This window comes from Diabrotica undecimpunctata, chromosome 2 (genome assembly GCF_040954645.1).
Source record: "Diabrotica undecimpunctata isolate CICGRU chromosome 2, icDiaUnde3, whole genome shotgun sequence".
NCBI lineage: Eukaryota > Metazoa > Arthropoda > Insecta > Coleoptera > Chrysomelidae > Diabrotica > Diabrotica undecimpunctata.
In genome coordinates, this window is record NC_092804.1 from 96,723,024 (window position 1) to 96,748,696 (window position 25,673).

At 33.8% G+C, this 25,673-nt stretch overlaps 1 protein-coding gene across 1 annotated transcript; it reads left to right on the forward strand.

Annotated features, from left to right (window-relative positions):
• Positions 1–683: 683 nt before the first annotated feature.
• On the forward strand, positions 684–1,070 carry LOC140433817 (activity-regulated cytoskeleton associated protein 2-like). Its single transcript, XM_072521793.1, has one exon. It carries the CDS (start codon positions 684–686, stop codon positions 1,068–1,070), a length of 387 nt encoding a protein of 128 aa, XP_072377894.1.
• The last annotated feature ends 24,603 nt before the right edge of the window (positions 1,071–25,673 follow it).

Consider the following 25,673-nt stretch of genomic DNA (forward strand, 5'->3'; position numbering starts at 1 on the left):
TAACAGCCACACCGCTCCATGGCTGAATACCACCGAAGTTACCATGACAGTGTCCACCGATAGTGAACGGTGACAAGAGATATACATATATTTTTTGTTGTTGTAAGATGTAGGTTAAATTGTAACACATGGTTTTCCTTTTAATAAAATCGTGTAAATTAATATTCACAGTCATTACCTAACTATTTTAACTAATACCCACATCACAACTGGCACCCAACTTGGGCAAAATAGTTTAAAGTGTAGTTCGTACTGTGAAAATCGTAAAGTTTCATTGTGAACAGGAAAAAGTGTTTTTGCTCCCGCCATTGTAAGGTGATTAGTGGACATTTTCACTTAGTTTAGTGCTTCACAACAATAAATCTACTGTGTATGTGACTGCTGTGGAAACTCCGCACAGACCATCCAAAAACATCCTGTGGGAATACCAATCTTCCACTACAGACCATTCAAAACATCCTGTGGGAATATCAATCTTCCACTAGGCCATTCAGAAACATCCTGTGGGAATATCAAGCTTCCATTCAAGGGAATTTACAAGAAATAAGCAACAGAAACTGTAAGCCTTTAATTTTTATTACTATTTTTGTGTTAAACTTGCAATCACGGCAACAAACGATAAACACAGTTATTCGCTTAGGTCGACGACGGTATTTAGTTCAAGCGAATCAACATCAGCAGAAATGTCTTCGGTAAATTTAACAAGCGAACAGTTTCAAGCCTTATTAAATACAATAGCAAGGCCTATTTCGGACTCAGGTAGTTTAGCAAAATGCGCTTCTCGCTTCGATGGATCAAAGGGGGCTGATGTAAAAGCTTTTATAGATGCGGTCAAGATCTATAAAGAGTGCACCCACGTGTCTGACGCGATCGCATTAAAGGGTATACACATGCTGCTAGACGGTTTCGCCGCCACGTGGTTTCAAGGTGTTAAAAATACGGTAAACACGTGGGCCAGCGCCATTAATTTATTACGATCAACTTTTGGACCTCAAAAGCCAGCCTACAGAGTGTATCGGGAACTGTTTTCGACGGAACAAGAAGCTAAAACTCCGTATCGGCCAAATTGATAGGCCAGGAGAGGCAGGCAGTCATCCACGTTAGAGGGATGACCTCGAACACGAATAAAGAACACCTCAAAGTGGCTCTTACAAGGGAGCTGGGTAAATGGGAACCTAGCTACTCCATCAAACAGCTGCGTCCCATGCGGAATAACACCTTGGCAGCGACGGTCGTCCTTTCCGCGGAAGCGGCAAAGCGAATCATCGATAAGGGAAACCTGAAGGTCGGCCTCGTGAGATGTGAGGTGGAAAGGAGGTACAGCATCAGGAGGTGCCAGAGATGCTGGTCAGATACACATGATGTGAGCAAGTGCGACGGTCCTGACCGTACGGGATCCTGCCCGAAGTGTGGAAAGAAGGGTCACACCTTCGAATCTTGCAATGAGGCAGATTGGTGCGTAATCTGCGAAGACCCGCACCGTATTGGCAGTGGCAAATGTAAGGAGTTCCGGTCGGCTCTCCAGAGAGCTCGATTGGCGGACCAAACAAAGTCGCTGGAGACTCCCCCTCCACAAGTATACCAGCCACCTACTCCTACAATAGATATCCCTTCCGCTACCCCCACCCCGACTGAAATGGACATGGGCTCAGAGAAAACTGACGAGTTAAAGGTTGAGGTCCCAGGGCCGTCATATGAAGAGGTCGAGAAAGCCGACGACGAGGTCTTTCATGGAGCGATCCACTCCACCCTTATGGAGCAGTTCAGCTCCATGTGCGACAGCGTGGCGGCCAAACACTTGCAGCAGACCGAACAGCTCAGTCGTTCATCTTCCCCTCCCCCGAATGAGGAATCTGATGTAACCACTACACCCTCCTTCCCGTGGGATGTAGAGAAAAACACCCTAGATAGTAGTCTAGAAAAGCTAAAGTCTCTCACCACCGACTAAACTGGCTTCGACCGCGACCGGTGCGAAGACTCTCAAAATATTACAAGTTAACATCGGAAGAGCCAAGGTGGGACACGATCTAATTCACGCCAAAGCCCTGGAAATAAAAGCAGATCTCATTATAGTTCCTGAACCTAATAAAAACATTTCTAAAAAGTTCGGTTGGGTCGCCGACAAGCGGGCTGACGTCGCCATCCTCTTGGTGAACAAGAACCTATCCATAAGCAAAATCACCAAGAAAGAAAGCTTCATTAAGATAAAACTCAATGATGTAGCTATTATAGCGTGCTATATATCACCAAACATCAACATGACACAATATGAAGAGAAGGTCGAAAACATCATAGAGGCGGCACTAACAGAGAAGCATTATATAATCGCTGGCGACATAAACGCCAAATCCATATGGTGGGGGTCCCCAAGAAATGATGTCAAAGGGAATATATGGAACGAATGGATCGCGTCCACTGATATGGCAGTGATGAATAATGGGAAACATACGTTCGAAAGAGGTGAATCGCGGAGCCACATAGATGTTACCCTGGCATCCAAAAAGTATGCCAACAAGATAACGAATTGGGACGTTCTGGATGATAACATCTTTACGTTCCATAAGTACATCGTCTTCGAGATTGGCACAAAGGTAACAAAAAAGAATGGCAGAAAGGTACTTGACTTCAACAAAGCAAAATTTGTGGAGTCGATTAGCAATCTACAGGAACAAACTACTGACTTTTCCACCTTCAGGAATTCCATTACTAGGGCATACAAATTAAGCAGCAGGAGCAAAACCGCCTCATACACCGTACCCTACTGGTGGAATGACGAAATTCAGTCAAAACGGACAGAATGCCTTAGATTCAGGCGAATCGCACAGAGAAACAGGACTCAGCAGACGAAAGAAGAATATAAACGCGCCAAGAACGAATTAAACAAACTTATAAAGAGGGCAAAGCGCACATGTTGGCAGGACTTGTGCGAGGCGCTGGAAAATGACGTGTGGGGCGAAGCCTATCGAATAGCCACCAAAACGCTGAGGTTCGAGACCCCATACAACCTGTGCGATGATAGAAGAAGAGACATAGCGAACACTCTCTTTCCCAACAAGCCCAGCATTGAACATACGTACAATACACATATCTATCCGGAGGAGATAAGTAATGCGGAACTCATCAAAGCTGCAGAGTCCATTAAAGTAGGTAAGTCCCCTGGACCCGATCGTGTCCCACCAGAGGCGATAAAACTGATAGTTAAAACACAACCAGAAGCTATCAGAGCCATATTGAATCAGCTGCTGACAAGACAAGAGTTTCCTAACCAGCTCAAGCTCGCGAGACTAACTCTAATACTCAAACCCGGTAAAGACCCAGAAGAAGCCACAGCCTATAGACCGATATGCCTCCTCGACTGCCTGGGAAAACTATATGAGAATATTGTTAAGAACCGCCTTGAAGAAGAGCTGAGAGAAAATGACATCATCTCAAGCAGACAATACGGGTTCAGGAAAGCAAAATCTGCTATAGATGCGGTCAAGCATATTACAGACACTGTGAAGAACAGCAGAAAAAGATGGGCCGCTCTAGTAATGTTTGATGTAAAGAACGCTTTTTACTCTGCCAACTGGAACCATATTATTACTAAACTAGAAACCGCTGAAGTCTCGGGATATTTGATCAATATTATAAAACGATATTTATGCGAGAGATATGTTTTAGTGGCCAGAAATGTTGAGATGAAACTAACAGCCGGTGTACCGCAAGGCTCCGTACTAGGCCCAACGTTGTGGAATGTCTTGTACAATGGGGTCTTAAACATCGACTATGGGAGAGGCACCATGGCAGTAGCCTATGCAGATGACCTTGCCATATTGGTCACTAACGACAGGCATTGGGACCTTGTGGAAATTGTAAACGAATGCTGCGAGAAAGTGAACAGGTGGATGGAAAATAATGATCTCGAACTCGCAGGCCACAAGACAGAAGTGGTCATCCTTAAAGCTCCAAGGAATGGGCCGGACCTGACCTTCCAAATAGGCAATAGCCAATTAGAGCCGACGAACTGCGCGAGGTATTTAGGCATCGACCTGGACAGAGGCCTGAGGTATACGAAACACCTGTTAGGAGTGGTTAAGAAGGCGGATAAACGGACGGCAGCTATCCAAAGAATAATACCTAACATAGGAGGGCCCAGCAGCAACAAGAGAAAATTGTACCTTCAAGTAGTGCAATCGACCCTTCTATATGGAACTCCCGTTTGGATTAACGTACTAAAATACCAGAAGTACAAAGATATTATAACAAGAGCCCAAAGGAAGCCCCTTTTAAAAGTGGTGAGCGCGTACAGAACCACTTCTACGCTGGCCTTACAGGTGATTGCGGGAACGCTCCCCATCCACCTGCTTGCCAAAGAAAGACAAATGCTGTATGAAGCCCATGACGGTCACCTACCTCAGGTAAGAAGGACCATACGAGTGAACATGCTTATAGAATGGCAAAGAGAATGGGAGGTACAGACCACGAAGGCTCGTTGGACCAAAACGCTTATCCCCGATGTTGTAGCATGGTACAACTGTAAATTTAAAAGAGTGAATTACTATTTTACCCAGTTCCTGACCGGTCATGGATCTTTCAGATCCTACACATATGGCATCAAAAAAACCAACGATGACATATGCACCTCGTGTGATGAGAGGGACGATGCGGAACACTGCATCTTCCGGTGTAATGTCTTCGCCTACGAACAACAAAGGCTGCAGAATAGATTCGGCGCGATCGCGCCCAACAACATCATGCAGATTGCAATGACCAGCAAAGAGAATTTTGAATATATAATCAACCATATAACAGGTATCATGAAAAGGAAGACTATAATAGAAAGAGCCGAACAAGCTGGGTGAGGGGTCAAATACAAAAATAAATAATAAAAAAAAAACATAAACATTCTTTTTTTATTTCCTTCTTTTTCTTTTCTGTACAAAAATGTACCAAATGTTACCCTCTACGGCAACCCCCCTTTTTTAAGCTCACAAGTTTATCCGCTTGGAAACTAGGTCTCCTTTCCTACACGCTTACTGCTTTTAGGTAAGTGCTGTAACTAAAATAAATAGCCCTAAGGGCACCTTTAACCCAGTCTGCGCGTGGTATCCCCATGTTTCGTTCGCTAATGAACTCGTCCAGGGATACCACGGGTCGAAGAGGGGGTGGTTTTAGTTGGTAGGCGACCTGGCAGGGATGTCCGAAGGGGGCCCTCTGTCATATAGTTTTGACATCGTGCCGTCGGCGTATGTCTCTGCTCCTTTGGTTGAATCCAACAGTACTAGGGACACCTTCCCTAGTCGATTACGAATCTTTCCACCTCAGTCCAAAAAAAAAAGCTTATTTAGATGATCTGATAATATTATCCCCATCCTTCTCTGATCATATAGACGATTTGAAACAAGTATTCAACCGGATGTGCCTATTTAAATTATGTCTAAATAGAGCAAAATGTTCATTCGCCTGTAAGGAAGTCCTGTATCTCGGACACATCCTTCCACCTTTGGGTATCCGACCAAGTGAAAATAAATTATCTGCCATATTAAACATGACACCACCCCTAAATGTTACTCAACTGCTAAAATTCCTGCAAACATGCTCATGGTTCCGTAGATTCATCGAAAATTTCTCCCATGTTGCTAAACCTTTGTCGAATTTAACCAAGAAAAATGTGAAATGGACCTGGGGAGCAGAACAACAAGAGGCCTTTGAATGTCTGAAACAATTATTGTGTTCCGCCCCAATCCTTCGACAAGCTGACTGCAATTTACCTTATATACTTCGTACAGATGCTAGCAATTGTGCTTTGGGGGCATGTCTTCTCCAGGGGGAGAAAGAGAACGAACGACCTGTAGAGTATGCTTCTAGACTTCTGACTCCTGCTGAACAAAACGAGAAGCTCTCGCTGTGGTTTGGGCAGTGAAGAAATTTCGAGGATACTTAGAAGGCGCTACTACAATACTGCAAAGTGATCACCAAGCCTTAAAATGGCTAATGACCTTAAAGTCCCCTACTGGACAGTTAGCTCGATGGGCTTTAGAGCTCATGCCATATGACCTAAAAATAGAATATATCACAGGAAGAAAAAATGTAATCGCAGATACTCTATCAAGGCCTCCCATGACAGAAGTTCCCATCATAGCTGAAGTTCATCTAGTAAGAGTAGATTTTCCAACTCTTAGTGTTGCTGATGTTCGAGAAGAGCAGCTTAATGATCCAGATGTTGCCAAGATTATTAGATGTTTAGAAGATCCCTCTTCTGACACAAGCGTCGATTTCAAGAGGTGGGCAGAAAGAGGATATATCATGAACAATGGGATATTATACCGGTATACTCCTGAAGTAGATGAAGAAGAGCCCCAATTGGTAGCGGCTAGTACACGTATTCCTCACATTCTGCATGAGTACCATGATTCCGTTACTGCTGGTCATTATGGAGTGGAAAAGACATATCAAAGAATAATAAAACGCTACTATTGGCCTGGAATGAAGAAAATTATCTCTGACCATGTAAGTAAATGTCTTGAGTGCCAACGCTATAAAGTCTCTAACCTCAAACCCGCTGGTCTCCTACAAACCCCTGTTCAGTCCCAGAGGTTTGAAGTTCTATCTATTGATTTATTTGGGCCTTTGCCCCTCTCTCCTCAAGGTTATACATGGATTCTGCTAGTGGAAGACACTGCTAGTCGTTGGGTAGAATTATTCCCGTTAGAATCTGCTACTGCCGCTGCCTGCGCCAAGTGTTTCATAGACAACATAATCTTACGATACGGAATCCCTCGTCGAGTCGTCAGTGACAACGGTACTCAGTTCGTGAGCGCGGTAATGCAGCAAGTGGCGTATTGTTTTGGGTATCAACAGAACCTTATACCTGTATACCACCCGGCAGCTAACCCCGTCGAACGAAAAAATAGAGACATTAAAACTCAGTTAGCTATTCTAACAAATAATGACCATTCGTCTTGGTCTGAAAAGTTACCCGCTATACGGTTCGCGATGAACACTGTGAAGTGCGACTCAACCGGTTTCACTCCAGCGTATCTCACGTTCGGTCGCGAGTTACGAACTCCTGATGATGCAAATCGTGATTTTCGAAGCATCATAGCCAAGGACAACTTCGTGCCACAAATCACGCCCTATCTAATAACTTTGAGTAAAGCTCTTAGTGAAGCCCGCGAGACACATGAACAATCCCAAGATAGACGTAAGAAGTATAAAGACTGCCACCGCCGCTCGGTTTCGTTCGAAGTAGGTGATATTGTGCTAGTCGATTCGCATAGACTAAGTGACGCGTCTAAGTCCATAACTTCGAAGTTCGCGCCGCGTCGTGACGGACCCTACAAGGTGACCAAAATGCTGTCCCCTACAACCTATGAAGTTTCACACATCGACACTCCGGATGTTCCTGCTGGAAAATACCATGTCTCAGCCTTGACGCCTTTCCATGCCGATCCAGAAGATCCGTGCCCTGCTCCAGTTCAACCTCTCCGTAGAAGAGGTCGTCCAGTGAAATCCTCAGAAGCCGACCCTCCTGCTCCACTGGTCTCCTGCCCAGAGTCTTTGACCCTTGGGTTAGACGATAGCGAAATGGGCCCCCCTGTTGGAGATGACCTTGCTCAAATTGAAGCTGAACCTGAACCTGACCCTATTGCCAGACGTAGACAACCCCGACCAAAACGTTGTCATTGCTGTCCTGTAGAGCTCTATTCCTGCTTAGACTCTGTTGCCCCACCCGCGAGTCGCCAGGGTGGTGCAAAGGGGGAGGATGTAACAGCCACACCGCTCCATGGCTGAATACCACCGAAGTTACCATGACAGTGTCCACCGAGAGTGAACGGTGACAAGAGATATACATATATTTTTTGTTGTTGTAAGATGTAGGTTAAATTGTAACACATGGTTTTCCTTTTAATAAAATCGTGTAAATCAATATTCACAGTCATTACCTAACTATTTTAACTAATACCCACATCACAACAGCCCTTTGAAATTACAAAATAAAAATTGTTTTTTTGCATTATCTCCTAAACTACTTGACATTTTGTAATAAAAATGGACACGTTACTTTCTTGTTCTGAAAGCATTTTTCATACAAAAGAAAAACAAAATCTAAGCGCACAGAAAAATTTTAAGGGGGTTGTGCGGCCCATCACAAAATGAAAATTTTTTTCTTTCCGTAGTTCTCAATTTGTTATAATATTTCTCATTTGATTTAATAAAAAATTCTTATAAATTAAGTTTTTTGAATAATTATTACGACTCACATCCGAGTCGCTTAACACAATTAAATAAAGAAAATATAAGGCATATGCTCACGACTCGGATTTGAGTCTTTTCTTCTTTTCGCATAAAAAATTAAATTTTATTTAAAATACTCTTTATTTTAATATATACTTTATTTATTCATCAATATTTAAAAAAATACTAGTCAGCATAGCGGTTGATTTCCATGAAAATGCGCTGAGCAGTGATAATGTTTGCATATAAGTTCTTATTGGACGACTTTCTACAGAAAGGGACCAACTCACAAATAGCACAAGCTGAGAAAAATGAAGTTAAAGTTTTTGCGACAAAAAAAATTGTAGCTCATTTAAATTTATTTCACGAAAGTTCGTAAGTGGGTTAATACATTAGAATTATATTTCTTCAAATATAGATCTTCTTTAAAATATAGATAATTGTGTTGTAATAGACTACCGTCGTGTGGTCATGTAACTTTTAAAATATATACTTCCATATATCGGCTGTGGATTAAAGTTACAATTGATGCAGAATACAGCAAAATAGAAGGCTAAGAAATTTGGGAATTAAGTTAATAAAAGAATAAATGGGTTTTAGAGCCTCGACGTCACGTTTACTCTCATATGTTCAGTCTGCATTTTGTCTACAGCTTTAAGTAAAGCTGTAGACAAAATGGCGTAAAATCATTGTGTAATTTTGTGCTACTATATTTTCTGCACAACTTTTTATTTTGTTTATATTGTACGTTTCTTAATGTTATCAAATATACTTTTACTCATCCCTAATAAAAAATCATATGCAGTCATTATCACGGTAGTCGCAAACGCTGCAATTTCCATGTCGAACATCTTGACGTTCGTCTCTGGAGGCAACAGACTGATATCGCCCCAATAATCAACCCAATGTGTGGATGTCTCACCAAACGTGGGGACACAGTTGACCCAACGTTGGCTCCAACGTTGACTCCAACGTTGGAGCCAACGTTGGATCCCATGTGTAGAGCCGGCCTTATACATGGATTAAGTAAGTGATTGTAATCCTACCAATACGATAACACTATGTGACTTTATTATTTTTTGACCAATTTTTTGTAACACTGGTAGCTGTAATTACCATCGATATTGTATTACTCCTCATGTTAGACACATTTTACATTATTCTCTCCTTTTACTCAACATTAGAGGTCAATTTTTGACCTTCTCTTTTAACTTAAAGAGCTTCACTAATCCTTCTAAAAGAGTATTACTTTTTCAGATTTCGACTGATGTTGCTTTGTAAGTACAAAACAAAACGTTTCTGCTAATATATGGAACAGTTAACGTCTTGCTTGTTTCTTTTCGTCTCTTATCTAAATAAGTAATTCAAGAGTTACAGCAGTGTGAAAGAGATTCCACCCATTTCCATTGTTTTATCGCTGCTTCTTGCGTTTGACAGTCGTTGCTCCTTGTAGCATCTTAAAGAAATAATTTTAAAAAATTAAGAAACTAAAGAAAACTGGTTAAGTTAAAAAAGTAGACCATTTAAATCAATATAAAAGTACCATCATAAAAAAAATATGTAAAAATATTTAAGTATTAAATATAAATCAAATAGGTATGCTGAAATATATGAAAATGGTAATACTTTTTAACCCAACATGTGAAAATATTTATATATAAAAAGTAGTCAAACAGTACACAAAGTATAAAAATATCAAAATTTCCTGCAAACAGTGAATATATTAAAACATATAAAAATAGTTTTTATTAATGCGTGTTAATTTGCTACCAAACTAAAAATTCAGAGCTCAAATCTTCGAATAAGACAAGTGACGTAGACGCCAATGTGTAACCATAAGCCTACCAAAGAGAATTGAAATACTATTATAAAATAATACCTCAATCAACTATGGGAACTTATCGTCTATGCTTCGCTTAGCTTAGTCTCTTAAGTGTGAACCCGTCTTGTCTTAAACTTTGATGAATTAAACAATGAAAATTCAGTTGGTAACAAATAAAACAATGAATTAACTAATCATATTTATTTAGCATAAAACAAACGAAATAATGATATTTTGCACAAACAAACCCTGCCTATTACTTTATAATAAACAAATTTAAAATTGATACTTATGGCTTCATATGGTTGACAGGGTAAGTTGTTGTTGGCTACTGATGGTGGTTAGATGGATTCTCACTAAATGAACAGATTTCAATATATCATGTCTTTCCAGATCAGCTAAAAGAGCTGCTAATAAAGGTCGCACCCAAAATTTTCGTTAACACGCCGGTATTGCCCGTACAAAATTACATAAGCTGCTGCTGCTATGACGCATTCGCCAAATATGACGTCATTTTATATACTGCCTAACTACCAGTATGACGCTATTTTATATACTGCCTAACTACCAGATATCCAGCTAAAATACTGCAAAAGTTATCCGCATTTTTTTGTTTTGTTTTTGTTGTATTTTCGGTATGCTTATGCTATATTATAACAAGTTAGAGAGCAAAGTAACTTTGTTATTAACATGTTTTACCCGGCTTACCAATTTAGACTAAATAATGTTATTAATTAAAATTAGGTCACATTCATTTTTTTTCTATTTCGAGCTCTCGAAATTCACATAATTTAAGAATTCAAATTTAAAATGTTACCAGAAACAACATTTTGCCGAAAATTCCTACTATACCAGTAAATTTAGGTTTTCATCCTCTTTTCAAATGCAGAATCCATTTTAAAAAATCTAATATACATGGTGTTGTTTTTGGGTAGGAATATTTTTCCAATATGTTTTATCAGGACCTCGATGACTTGTAACTATAAATTAATTAATCGATTGGACACCTTAACGAATATTCGCGCGCCAAATATATGAAGTTAGGTATTAGTTAGACTTTCAGAAAGTTAGAAAGTTTCTAATATAATAATATAAAGTTTTTTAAAGTGTCCTGCGATAATGTTATTGTGATTAAGAAAATATACTGTGTCGTTAAAAAGTTGTAAATTAAATAAGAAGTTGGCAAAATAGATAAAACACCCCGTATTTGGGTGTATTAAATATGGGGTTTTTGAGATTGTCCACTTTTGTCAGTTAACCTATGTTACTTTTCCAACGAAACACTCTGTAATATATATATATATATATATATATATATATATATATTATTTAAAATATATATATATATATATATATATATATATATATATATATTTTATATAAAATTTATATATATATATATATATATATATATATATATATATATATATATATATATATATATATATATATATATATATATATATATGTATATATATTATATAAAATTTAAGGTTAAATAACATGGTAGGGATAAAAAGCACACAAATTAACAAATTTACAATTTATACTATGGAGAAAAAAAAAAACGATTTCACGAGCTAGGATATCTAGAGTGAATGAATGTAACAAAATTCTAAACTAAAATTGTGTTTATTGCCATTAAGATAGAAATCAATCAAAAAATTATTTAAGAACCATATCAAACAAAAAAGTTTTAATTTTATAATATTATTTATTTCCCATTATAAAATTTACAACTTTAAAATAATAGCACAATAAAATAGCTTCATAACAATGGTATATTTATTTGTTTGCAGAAATCCTATACCAACTCCATCGGAAAAATTAGATAACGTCAAATGGGAACCATTTACAACAAAAGAAGAAAAGTACATGGATATCGATAATAAACTGGTAATGCACGAAAAACTGAACGAGAAACGTTTCGAAGAATGGGAAAAACTATACCCGTTAAGTATATATATATATATATATTTATATGTATATATATATATATTTATATATATATATATATATATATATATATATATTTATATGTATATATATATATATATTTATATATATATATATATATATATATATATATATATATGAGAGTTTTTTTAATGATATATATATATATATATATATATATATATATATATATATATATATATATATATATATATATATATATATATCACCCGCGATAGGGTTTTTATCGCGGTTCTCAAAGAATTAGTTTGTAAGCACTTTTTTAAATTATCTTTATTATATCTATTATGAAACACACATATATATCTAACATAACCAATGCAAAATTTAAAATAAACTATCTTTAAATTGAAATTCTTATGAAACTAATTAAATTATATAGACAATGTAAAATTTAAACAAACTATCTTTAAAATTGAAATAATTATGACACTAACTAAATTATATTAACAAAATTTTGTACCTTTCTTTCACTGAATGCCTAAATGAAAATGTTCTCCAAAATAAAGATTTTAATCACCAGTCAATGTCTTCGTTCTCAGCCTCGGTTATCCTTGTTTTTGTGAAATTACTTTTTCCAATTATCATCTTCCACCAATTTAAAATATATTTCTGCTTAACTGTATTTATATTTATTCTTCTTTTTAATACACCAATCTCCAATCACCAAATATTATATAATTTTAATTTTCAATTGATACTTTCTTCCATTATCCAATTACCATTTTTACATAACATAATTTTTAATTTTCAATAATATTATCTTTATACTGTTTATTAATCTTCATGAAACTTATTATATTGAACATCTGGACCTAACATATTATTATAAACCCACTTATATTCGTAAATTCTTATTTAACTGTCATTTAAATGTATAGTTGGTTGCCTATGCACATGGCTCACTTAAATACCTCTACATTATAATTATTAAAATAAAACTTTTCACACTTATTACATGCTAATTTCTTAAAAATGCCCTCACATAAATAATTTTTATAAAATTCTCTAGTATATAACTTATTAAAATAACCAAATACTTTTTATATCTAATATTATCTAGTATATAATTTATAAATTATTTTCTTTAAACACCAATCGTCTCAATACCCCAAAATTAAATTTAAAATAAATAATTTACTTATTATTTTTTTAAATATTAATTTTCTTATCCACATACCTTAGTAAATATAATAAATTAACTAATTTAATTTCTTATTTATTTTATTTTTTTTTAATTGTTCTATTAAATACATCCCTGTTGTCTGTCTATGTCAAACTGTCATGTCAAATGGAAGTTTGTGTGTTGTGTGTTTACATTTTACAATGGATATTAGGATACAAATCTAGGAATTATTTCCATTCAAAAAACTTTCATCCATATGAATTGGTAAGTTTTACACTTTATCATATTATTTTTAGAAAGACAATTATAGAATCAATTTTGTATCTAACCCCAAAATATGATTTTTAGGGCACGAACAATTTCCATATGGATAAAATCAACAAATATGATGTCAAATTTATTCACAATAATGAAATCTACCATCTATCTATGAAGTGGATCCATCAGTAAGCTGTTAGTGTTGTTATTATTAGTGTTAAAAGTATAGAAAACATTATTCATTCTCTTCATAATATTTAAAAATGTCATTGATATGAAACATGCCTCTTAGTCTATTCTCTTCATCTATCAACACATAACTATTTAGTCCATTCTGATTTTCAATTCTGTATGGACCTTCAAACATTGGTTGTAATTTCTTACAACGGTTTTCTCCAGCATTACTCTTTCTAAGTGAACGAATTAACACTTGGTCTCCTTTTTGAAATGTGATTGGTTTTTTTTTTGATTTTGTCTTCTGATATATTTTTCAGCTTTCCTCCTAATTCGGTTATTCACTTTCTGCATTACTTGTTCTAACATATCCTGATTATATTCACTAATCCATTTTCTGTTTCCTATATGGCCAAACATTAGATATTCTGGTACTTCCTCTGTATTTAAATTATGTGTATTATTTAAAAAATATTCTACTTGTGGTATATGTTGCTGCCATGTTTCATGTTGATCTTGACATATTATTCTTAAATATTTTATAACTTCTTTAATATATCTTTCTGCAGGATTTGCCTGAGGATGTCTGATACTTGTAAAATGAATGTTGATTCCCTTTTTCTCACAAAATGCCCGAAATTTTTGGTTGTTAAAATATGTAGCATTATCTATTATGCAATTTCTAAATGGTCCTATTTCTTCGAAAAATTGATTAACATATAATTTCAATGTTTTAACATTTGTTCTGGAGCAGGGATATAGTTTAATAAATTTTGTATATAAATCAACTATCACTAGTATATGCTTTTTTCCTGTTGGACTTGGAACTAAATTTGAGATGAAATTCATGGAAACTGTATTTAGTTTTTTATATACAACATTAGATCTATATGTGTTCTGGGTTTTGAAATTCTTTTCTTTGTTTATTTGACATATTTGGCATTGGGTAGTAATTTCTTTTGCTATACTTATGTCATTCTTTGCAAAATAATTGTCCCTAAATAGCATCCATAGCTTTCTTGAACCAATATGCATATAATTGTTATGTAAATTTTTCAATATTTTCCTTGCCAAAGTTCTACTTATTATATATACTTCTATGCCATTTATTATTTTATAATATACCCCATCTCTCCTAAGGACTTTTTGTTTTTCACTCAAATTGATCTGATCTCTTATAATTTCTTCTTTAGAATATAATCCAGTACTTTCTACTAATTGATTTAATCCAATTTTTATTGTTCGCTGCCCTTTTTGGGATGCATTTTCTAACCTTGATAAAGCATCTGCCACTATATTGGATTTTCCAGAAATGTATTTGATTTCAAAGGAGTATTCACTCAATATTAGACTCCACCGATGTATTCTACTGTTTCCATATTTGTTATTTAATATAGATGTTAAAGCTTGGTGATCTGTTTCTATAGTAAATTCATTACCCAACAAATAAAATCTTAATTTTGTGACACAGTGTATGATACTTGCTAGTTCTAATTTTGAAACTGAGTAACCCTTTTCATGTGGCTTTGTAATTCTTGAAATGAATTGTATTGGGTATCCGACCCCATCATGTATTTGTAATAATACCCCTGAAAATCTCTCTATTGATGCATCTGTTATCAGTTTCAATGCATAATCTACCATATTTGATTTTAAATTGTGATTATACTTTCCAAAATATAGAATTTCTCTAAACTTGGCCTGCTCTAGTTCACCCCAATAATAATTTAAAAATTTATTTTCAAATGTTTGAAAATTATCTAAATAATTTTCTATACTAGCAAACCAAGTTGCTGCATTGTCATTTAATGTCATTCTAATATAATCTTTAATATCATTAATATTATTCACTAATCTTAATTTATGTTTTAAACTATTTATGTATACTCTAGGATGCAAATTTTTTATATTACCAGAGAATTTAATCCCAGTCTCATTTGTTAAATTTAAGTAAGGTCTCCCTATGTCTCTCATTTGTGAAATATCATCTACTCTCTGTTCCACATTTCTTATGTGTTTCTTCTGTGTTTCTCCTGTCTTCGTTAATTTTTACTTTTAAGTTACATTTCTGCAACTCTATTTTCTGTTCTATATCTATCTTATTATCTTGAATAATCCTCTTTACTTCTGTCCTCTCATTTTCTATCCTTTTCTTGTAGTCATTCCGTATATTTTTTATTTCATTTGCTACTTTTTTCTCTGCAGCTTCAAGTTTTTTATCCATTTGTTTTTCTATTTGTTTTACAATTTTATTATTATTATCTTCTATTTTCTTTTCTAATTTTCTATAATTCTCTTCCAATTTCTGTTCCATTTTTTTCATGTCTTCTTTGACTTCTTTTGAATTTTGTTCCATTTTTTTCATGTCTTCTTTGATTTGTTTTGAATTCCCTTCCATTTTTTTCATATTCTCTTCCATTTTTTGTTCCATTTTTTTCGTATTCTCTTCCATTTTCTGTTCCATTTTTTTCATGTCTTCTTTGACTTCTTTTGAATTCTCTTCCATTTTTTTCGTATTTTCTTCCATTGTCTTGTTCATCTGCATCATTAATGACATCAAAGCTGCCATATTGACATTTTCCTCACTTCTGGATTCATTTCTGCAGTATCTTGTGGAACTTGAACTAAACTCTCCTCTTGTATAGGTTGTGTTTCTACTTCCACATCTTCTTCATTCTTTTTGCTTCTTGTACCTTTCTTTCCTTGAGACATTTTGAGACTTTACTTGTTCAAACATGATTAAAAATAAAATCTATAATTTTTTCTTTCTAATGATAATTAATTTAATTATATGAGAGCACTTATCTTTCCAAACTAATTCTTTTAAATAGAGAGCCACCGCGGTGGGCGCCAAATTGTTATGATGTATTATTTGTGAATGATGAGCAATGAGTGTTTTTTTAATGATATATATATATATATATATATATATATATATATATATATATATATATATATATATATATATATAAATATATATAGGGTTTTTATCGCGGTTCTCAAAGAATTAGTTTGTAAGCACTTTTTTAAATTATCTTTATTATATCTATTATGAAACACACATATATATCTAACATAACCAATGCAAAATTTAAAATAAACTATCTTTAAATTGAAATTCTTATGAAACTAATTAAATTATATAGACAATGTAAAATTTAAACAAACTATCTTTAAAATTGAAATAATTATGACACTAACTAAATTATATTAACAAAATTTTGTACCTTTCTTTCACTGAATGCCTAAATGAAAATGTTCTCCAAAATAAAGATTTTAATCACCACTCAATGTCTTCGTTCTCAGCCTCGGTCTCAGCCTTATCCTTGTTTTTGTGAAATTACTTTTTCCAATTATCAGCTTCCACCAATTTAAAATATTTTCTTCTTATTAACTGTATTTATATTTATTCTTCTTTTTAATACACCAATCTCCAATCACCAAATATTATATAATTTTAATTTTCAATTGATACTTTCTTCCATTATCCAATTACCATTTTTACATAACATAATTTTTAATCTTCAATAATATTATCTTTATACTGTTTATTAATCTTCATGAAACTTATTATATTGAACATCTGGACCTTCTGACTATCTTGAACTTACTGAACAATTGACTTCACTAACTAAATGTGTCTATCTTCTAACTAACTTTCTTACTAACTGACTGGCCATCTGACTGAACTGTAACTTATAACTGATAACTGATGCCTTGAATCCAAATCACCGGGTATTTATATATTTTTCCATGTTCCAGAATCATCTGGCAAGAAATCATGTTCGATTTGTTCCATCCCCTACATGTCTGAATTTTCTGGAACAGTACATTTCGCAAACAAAGCCATCTCCGGTGATCTAGAGAATTCCTTACTTTTCTATCGAGAATTTTATCGACATTTAGGCTTTTCAGATCAGAATATAAACTTAAAATCAGTGACTATATATAAACTAAACATTTTTAAACTAACATATTATTATAACCCCACTTATATTCGTAAATTCTTATTCAACTGTCATTTAAATGTATAGCTGGTTGCCTATGCACATGGCTCACTTAAATACATCTACATTATAATTATTAAAATAAAACTTTTCACACTTACTACATGCTAATTTCTTAAAAATGCCCTCACATAAATAATTTTTATAAAATTCGCTAGTATATAACTTATTAAAATAACCAAATACTTTTTATATTAATATTATCTAGTATATAATTTATAAATTATTTTCTTCAAACACCAATCATCTCAATATATATATATATATATATATATATATATATATATATATATATATATATATATATATATATATATATATATATATTAATGTGATATTAAAAGTCAGAGGTGCGCCAAGCAATTAATTAGCTAATTAATCAATTAATTAAACTTATTTAAATTATGCAATTATGATTTTATCACACTATTTAATTCTCTTATCTCAGAGTTATATTCGTGCTTCAATATCTATGCTTTACATATGATAGGTAAGGTCTAAAGAATACCGAAATAATAAAAGACATGTATGATACAACATTATATATTGAAATAAAATTCCCACTCAAATATCTTCAACAAAAAATTTCTCATATAATGATTATCAAAATTTTGTTCTTCGTACGTGAACCTTCAAAAATTAATGTTATATACAATATAAATTAAAATTTCAAATCAAAATTGTTGTTCTAAATCTCCTGATCAAAATATTTCTATCTTTTCTAAAGCAATAAAAAAAAAACTTTGTTAATAAAGAAAAACTGACGAATGGTAAAAAAAAACTAACTCTTTGATGATGAGTTGTCCTTATCCTTGTTTCTTGTAGCTTATACTATCTATTCTTAGCAGTACTTTTCACTCAATTCATCAATTCCCGCTATCATATCATGATTTAAATCTTCGATCACCACACATTGCATAATATAGAATTGGTCTCCCACTCTAATCCGTACTCCCAAACCTTCGTTTACTGTCGTCAATTTTTTTATTGTTTGCACCCACTAAAGCAACCCTAGGAATCTTATACACAAATCTCTCCAAATTTAATTCTTTTACTAGTTTTTTATTGATTAACGATATCTCCGATCCATTATCAATCAAAATTTTAATCGCTTTATGTTTTATAAATGCATCTAAAAATATTAGATTGGAATTAGAATTTTGTCTTGCATTTCCCGCCAACTGTATAAACTCTCTCGGGTGACAAAATATACCGGAGAGTTTTTTACTTTTGTTTAGTGGATCCTGTCCGGATTCATTGCATACATCTTCTTCCTCGTTTTCTATTGCTACATGACTCATCTCCCTTCTATTTTGTCGTTGGAAGATCTGATTATTTCTACCGTCCCTTTGTTTGTTCGTATTCCTATTCGGAGGATTTTGTGCAGCTCTGTTCCTGTTGTGATTTTCATATGTTCTATTTTGTGTGTCATTCCGGTTATTATAATTTTGTTATCTAGTGTAATTGTGGTATTCTCTTAATACCTAATATTCTGTAGTTTCTCAAAATCACGTGATCCTCCAACGTTTCTTCGAAATGTCTGCTTATCATTTCTACCAGTTGTTCGGTAGAGTATTTGTAATCTAGATATTTTGAATTGTTATATATCTGCAAAGCATATCTTTCTTCAGATATTCCCATTTTCCCGTGATATTTTCCATTCTGTAGCTCTTGGTTGATTTCCCTCTGTTTATTTTTCCCCCAGAAATAGTTGAGAAATTTATTTTCGAAACCTGTCCAATTTTCAAACTCATCTTCTTTGCTTTCATACCATAACGCTGCTTCTTCTTTCAGATGGTTTCTAATCGTTTCTTTGCACTCGTCAAAATATCTAACATGTTGCAATTTAGTTTTCAAGTTTTTAACAAACGGTACTGGGTGTGTTTTTCTAATATCCCTGCCAAATTGTATTTTCGCCTCGTTTGTTCCATGGATAAACATTTCCCTTCTTTCCCCGGAATTTTGTTCCTTCTTGATTTCCTCCATTTTTCTTCCTATTTCTCGCATATCTTCTTGTAACGCGTTTTCAAATTTTATTTCTAATTTCTCTACTTCCTTTTTCTGGCAATTTCGTATCTCCTTCATTGTATTTTGGATATCTTTAATCTCTGTCTCTTGTTTTGCCTTCTTTAGGGTTAGTTCTTCTATCTGTTGTATCAGTTCTTTTTTTATCCCCTCAACACATCCTTTAATTTCTTGTTCATAGTTTTCCAGACGCTGCTCTATATTCCTGTTGTTTAGTTGTATTGCTTGCCTTATTTCTCGTTGGTTTTCTTCCATTGTTTGTTTTTTTTCATCCATTTTTAGTGATGTTTCTTTTTGGTTTTTCTCTATTGTTTGTTTTGTTTCTTCCATTTTTTGTGACTGGAGTTGCATTAGTTGTAATATTTTATATATTCCTGATGGTTCTTTTCTCTCCTTAACTATTGTAACATTTCCTTCGGCTTATCGATTTGGTATTAATTAGTGTTCAAGTTTTTTCTTTTTCATGTTACTAAATTTATCAAAGCTATTTAAATATGTTAGATTTTAAAAACTTCGCTCCCCCATGGGGAGCATAAAAAATAAGACGCCAGATGGTGAAAGTGGAGGTTTCTATGAAAGTGGAGTTTTTTGTGAAAGTGATAGTTTTCTAATATGAAAAGTACTGCTGCCGTCATGGAATTGGGAACAATAGGTGCTAAGGAGGAAGAACCAAAACTATTTGACTCAATAAATTCAGATAAGTACTCGTTAAATAATTATTGCGTATATGTTGAAAAAACTAATCAGCAAAATTTGGGTCGTTTGCATCCTATGTTTGTAGGACATATTTCACACAAAAATCTAAACGTACAAAACATTCAGGAAATTAAGGGAATATGTAGAAATCGCGTTAAAGTAATATTAAATTCAATAGCAGAAGCTAACAAGTTGGTCACACATAAAAATTTAAAAGAATTAAACTTAAAAGCTTTCATACCTAGTCACCTTTTATAGGTCAAGGGTCTGATTCGAGACGTTGACACAAGTTACGACGCTGATTATTTAAAACAAAACATAAATTCAAACTCAAGGGTTGTAGACATCAGACGAATGCACAGGAAAGTTGAAAAATATGGTAAAGCTGAGTATGTACCTAAGAAGACCGTTGTAGTCATCTTTGAGGGTCACATATTACCCAGCCATATATCCGTTAATTTTGTTTATTTTAATGTGGAAAAGTTTATTGGCACACACAATAGACACACAATGCTATAGATGTTTGAGATTCGGACACATATCAAAACAGTGGAAAAGCAGCCAAGAACATTGTATTTTATGTGGATCTGTAAAAACCGAACAACACAACTGTTCTGAATCTAATAAATCATGTATACATTGCAAGAGTACACAGCATACATCGATTTCCAAACTATGCCCAATTTACGAGGAACAGAAACGTATTAAAAATTTGATGATAGAACAGAAAGTATCCTGCTTAGAAGCCAAAAAGCTTTTTCAATCTTCATATTCAGAAATAAAAACGAACAATCGCTTTTCTGTCTTAGCAAACTACGAGGCAGAATTTCCGAAAATACCTCAAAGTTCTGGTAATAAACATGCTTTCCAGCAGCCACAACCTATAAATTCTCAACGTTCGGATAGTAGAAGACCTATGGCACTAACCCATAATAACAAAAAACATAAAGTCACTACTTCTCCCTCATCCCCAAACTTACAGAACCCTCCCATGTTTAACTTCCGTTTTGGACCATCACATCCTCTTCCCCAGTATCCAACGTAATCTACCTTTCAACCTACAGAAGGTGATAATAAAGATATTGCGCAGGCAGTGACGGAGTGTGTCATTAATTTTTTAAAAAATATTCACACAGTTGAGGATTTAAAATCTGTAGATAATGAGAGCATAAATCAGAAAATATTTTCAGTATTCGAAAGTAGTAAAACATTGAAATAAAATTCTTGGCATATATCAAAATCAAAATTATTTATCTAAATTATGTAATTCAAATGGAACTTTTTTCTGGCAGTATTTCTTATTTAAACATTGATCCAAAGTCAAAATGCACTAGTAAAAAAACCAATATGAATGTTTTCATTTATTTTATTTTACCAATTTTACTTATTCGTTAGAATCAGATGTTGGAGGACATCTTCAGTAAATAAGGTTTTCCAAGGACAAACAACTCTGAGAATTTTACAATGGAACGGAAGGTCCGTTGCATCAAATAAAAATAGTTTAGTTCATTTTTTAACAGCTGAAAACATTGATATAGCGTTATTAAGAGAAACATGGTTCAAACCAAATCAAAATTATATATTTAAAGATTATAATATAATCCGCCAGGATAGATACGATGGGTATGCCGGTGTAGCAATTTTGATTAAAATTCTATCCCATTCTGTCAAGTAAATATTACTAAAAATTTAAATGATAAAATTTTAGTTTGTGACATCTCCGCTAAATTTAACAATTTAGAATTAAGTTTCTTGTCTGTGTATAGGTTACCTAAAGTCCGTACTTCTAAAGATGATTAGAAAAATATCTTCTTTCAAGTTACATCACCTTGTATAATCAATGCTCATAAATCATTATGGGGCTCACTGCACAATGATGCTGTAGGTCATCAACCCAACTCAATCATTTTGCTATAACTATGAACCTTTCCACATCTAACACATCACATGAAACAATTTATCCAAAAAGCAAATGGAATATCAATAAAGCCAATTGGTCACTTTATACATCCTAAATAAAAAAAAATGTTTGTCAACTATAATAGCTGTTTAAACACTTACGAAAATTATAATTTTCTTATTGATTGTATTAATGAATCTGCTTCAAAATCTATCCCTCAATATAAAATTCTTAAACTTAAAAATTGTCCCCCACCACCATGGTGGGACCCTGAATGTGATATAATAATTATTGAAAGAAACAAGTCATTAAAAGCTTACAAACTTTCATCGAGTTTTGATAACTACTTAAAATGTCAGGAAGTTACTGCTCGAACAAAAAAGCAGTTGAAGCAAAAAGCTAAATCCAGTTGGATCAAATGGTGCTCCAATTTAAACAAAAATACCTCTTCTAAGCAAATATGGTCACAGGCCAACAAAATGAATCGAAAAACGCAGAATAGTATAAAACAGTTCAGCAATAAAGTTTTAGAGGACTTCGTTAATAAATATTCTCCTCCCTGGGTTCAATATTTCTCTAACCAATCAGAACAAAGTCACCAATCTAATCACTTTTTGTTGAAACCTTTCACTAAATCTGAATTAGATTTCTCTCTCAAAAATTGCAATAATAACTCCCCAGGGATTGATCAAATCAAATATCCTATGTTAATCAACCTACCAAGAGACGCTAAAGATCTACTGTTACAGGTATTTAATGATATCATTCAAAATAACATCATTATTGATTCATTTTAAAACGCCATTGTTGTTCCTATCCTAAAGTCTGGTAAAGATCCAAATATTACAAATTCTTACAGACCAATATCGTTACTTTCCTGTGTTTTTAAAACTCTAGGGAGACTACTAAAATTTAAACTGGATTGGTAGTTACAAAAAAATAATTTGCTATCAGAAGATCAGTTTGGATATAAAAGAAGCTTTGGAACACTAGATTCTCTAACAACCATTGTGGTAGATGTACAAAATAACTTAACCAGAAACAACTATTTAACAGGACGATTCTTGGATATTGAGGGAGCATACGAATCAGTTTGCTTGTCAACTTTAAGAATCAAAACGGTTAATTTATTTCATATGCCAATCGCATTCGTGGATACAATAATTGGATTTTACACAAAGAGGATCATCTATGTAAGAGATCATAATAACAAGCTAATTGGACCTCGATATAATTATCAAGGTATATCACAAGGCTCAGTTTTATCTCCAATCTTATTCAATATATACAGCTCTGACATACATAACATCCAAATAAATAACAGTTCATTCAAAATCGTACAGTATGCCGACGATTTCTGCATCTATACAGAAAACAAAAAATATGAAACCTATATGCAAAGCCTTAGCAAAGTGCGTGAATCCCTTTTTTCATGGTTCTTAGAAAATGGTCTCAATTTATCTATAGAAAAATCAGTAGTATCTATCTTCACAAGACATAACATTTCTACAAATGAAAATATCATTCTGAACGATCAACGTTTTAAGCTTCAAAATCATGTCAAATATCTATGCCTTATTTTGGATAAGAAGTTAACTTGGAGACAACACATAGAGTACATACTTGATAGATGTAACAAAGGCAGCAATTTCCTCAAAATGACAACTAAAACGTGGTGGGGTTGCGATGTAGAAACATCCTTGTTGTTTTATCGCGCTTATATACGATCTATTCTAGAGTACGGTGCTACTCTTTATGGTTCCGCCTCCAAGAACCTTTTAAGAAAAATCGACACGTTTCAAAACTCTATTATGAGGGTATGTTTGGGTGCTATGAGATCAACCCCTATACAACCCTTATATGTTGAAGCCGCTGAGCTACCCCATGAAAATAGAAGAAACTTTTTAAGTGAAAAAAGCCTTCTTAAATTTCTATTAACTAACTCACAGTTATTTTCAAGCGTCCGTCAACTTAAAGAGTCAGATCTTACAAACAAATATTGGGAGAAAAAACCTTCCCTGCCTTTATGCATGGCATTACAGAATAATCCTATTTTTTTCAAGAAATTGCAAGCGGTTGACAGAAGCTTAGACTACTTCTCTTTATTCCACAGAACAGGTTATAATACCCACTTATAGTGAGAACACTATTATGAGTAGCAATGTTCTAAGATCTCTACTTCAGGGTTATAGGGAAGCCACAGTAATATATACGGACGCATCAAAAACAACAGAAGGGACTGGATGCGCATACTTTTTACCTTCTACAAACGTAGAATTCAAGTATAAACTACCAAATGAATTTTCAATCTTTTCAGCGGAATCAATTGCTATACTAGGCTCTAAAATATGTTAAAACACCTGCAATAGACATATTTTAATTCTGTCAGATTGCCTTTCAGTTTTGCAGAGCATAAAAAACATTGAATTGTCCTCAACATTTAGCAACCCCTACATATTTGAAATAAAAGATCGATTGTATCATTTATCATCGACTGGAGTCAACATAAAATTTATTTGGGTCAAAGCACATATTGGTCTCAAACATAATGAATATGTAGATCATTTAGCTAAAATGAGTGTAACAACTGGCTCTACATTGATATATATGCTTAATACATCAGATGTTACTAGGATTTTCAAAAAAAAATCAGCAATTTAGATGGAAAGAGCAATGGAAACATTACTGTGTTACAAACCATAAAAGGTTTTACAACCAATTATACCTCAAACAACCTGGTTTCAGAATTTCAAAGTTCCTCGTAATTACATTACTACTATAAATCGAATACGCTTTGGACATGCACGCTACCCATGCCATTTATTTAAAATAAAAGTCATCGATGATGATAGTTGCAAACATTGTGGTAAGCTAGGTGACCTCGATCACATCTTCTTTAAATGTCCTAAATTTATCCAGCATTCAAACTCCCTGTATACAAAATTAACTAAATACAATACATACGCTCCATATAATATACAGCCCTTGTTAGCCATAGGTTCTGTAACAATATATAATTTAATTATATAATTTTTGTCAGACACATGCATAGTTTTATAAATCTGGCACTCGTTCATGAAAACTTTCATGAGCGTGTATAGGGTTAGACTCGTACCCTTTGTTTATCCTATATGTAACAATACCTTATCTGTGGTCCAGTATTGTTTGTCTGTTAAAATAAATGTCTTGACGGACCCACAGACCACTAATAACTAGACGTTTCACGTAGGTAACTCAAGGTCAAACTAAAGTAAATGTCATTTGTAGTACCGATACAAATCTTCAGATGTCGCTTTACTCTGTCTTTACCTTTACTCTGCAGTTTAGGTTTAGAACACAACTAAAAATTATAATTGTCAATCGCTATATTGCAAAGAAATTAAACTAAACTTGGTTTAATATCTCTGGGTTATTGTTAGCATTAATCTCAAATTAGTTTGCAAATTACAAACCACCTACCTCAGTGAT

What these genes read in the sequence shown, in the direction of transcription:
- LOC140433817 (XM_072521793.1), top strand. Translation starts at nt 684, where the DNA reads ATGTCTTCGGTAAATTTAACAAGCGAACAGTTTCAAGCCTTATTAAAT.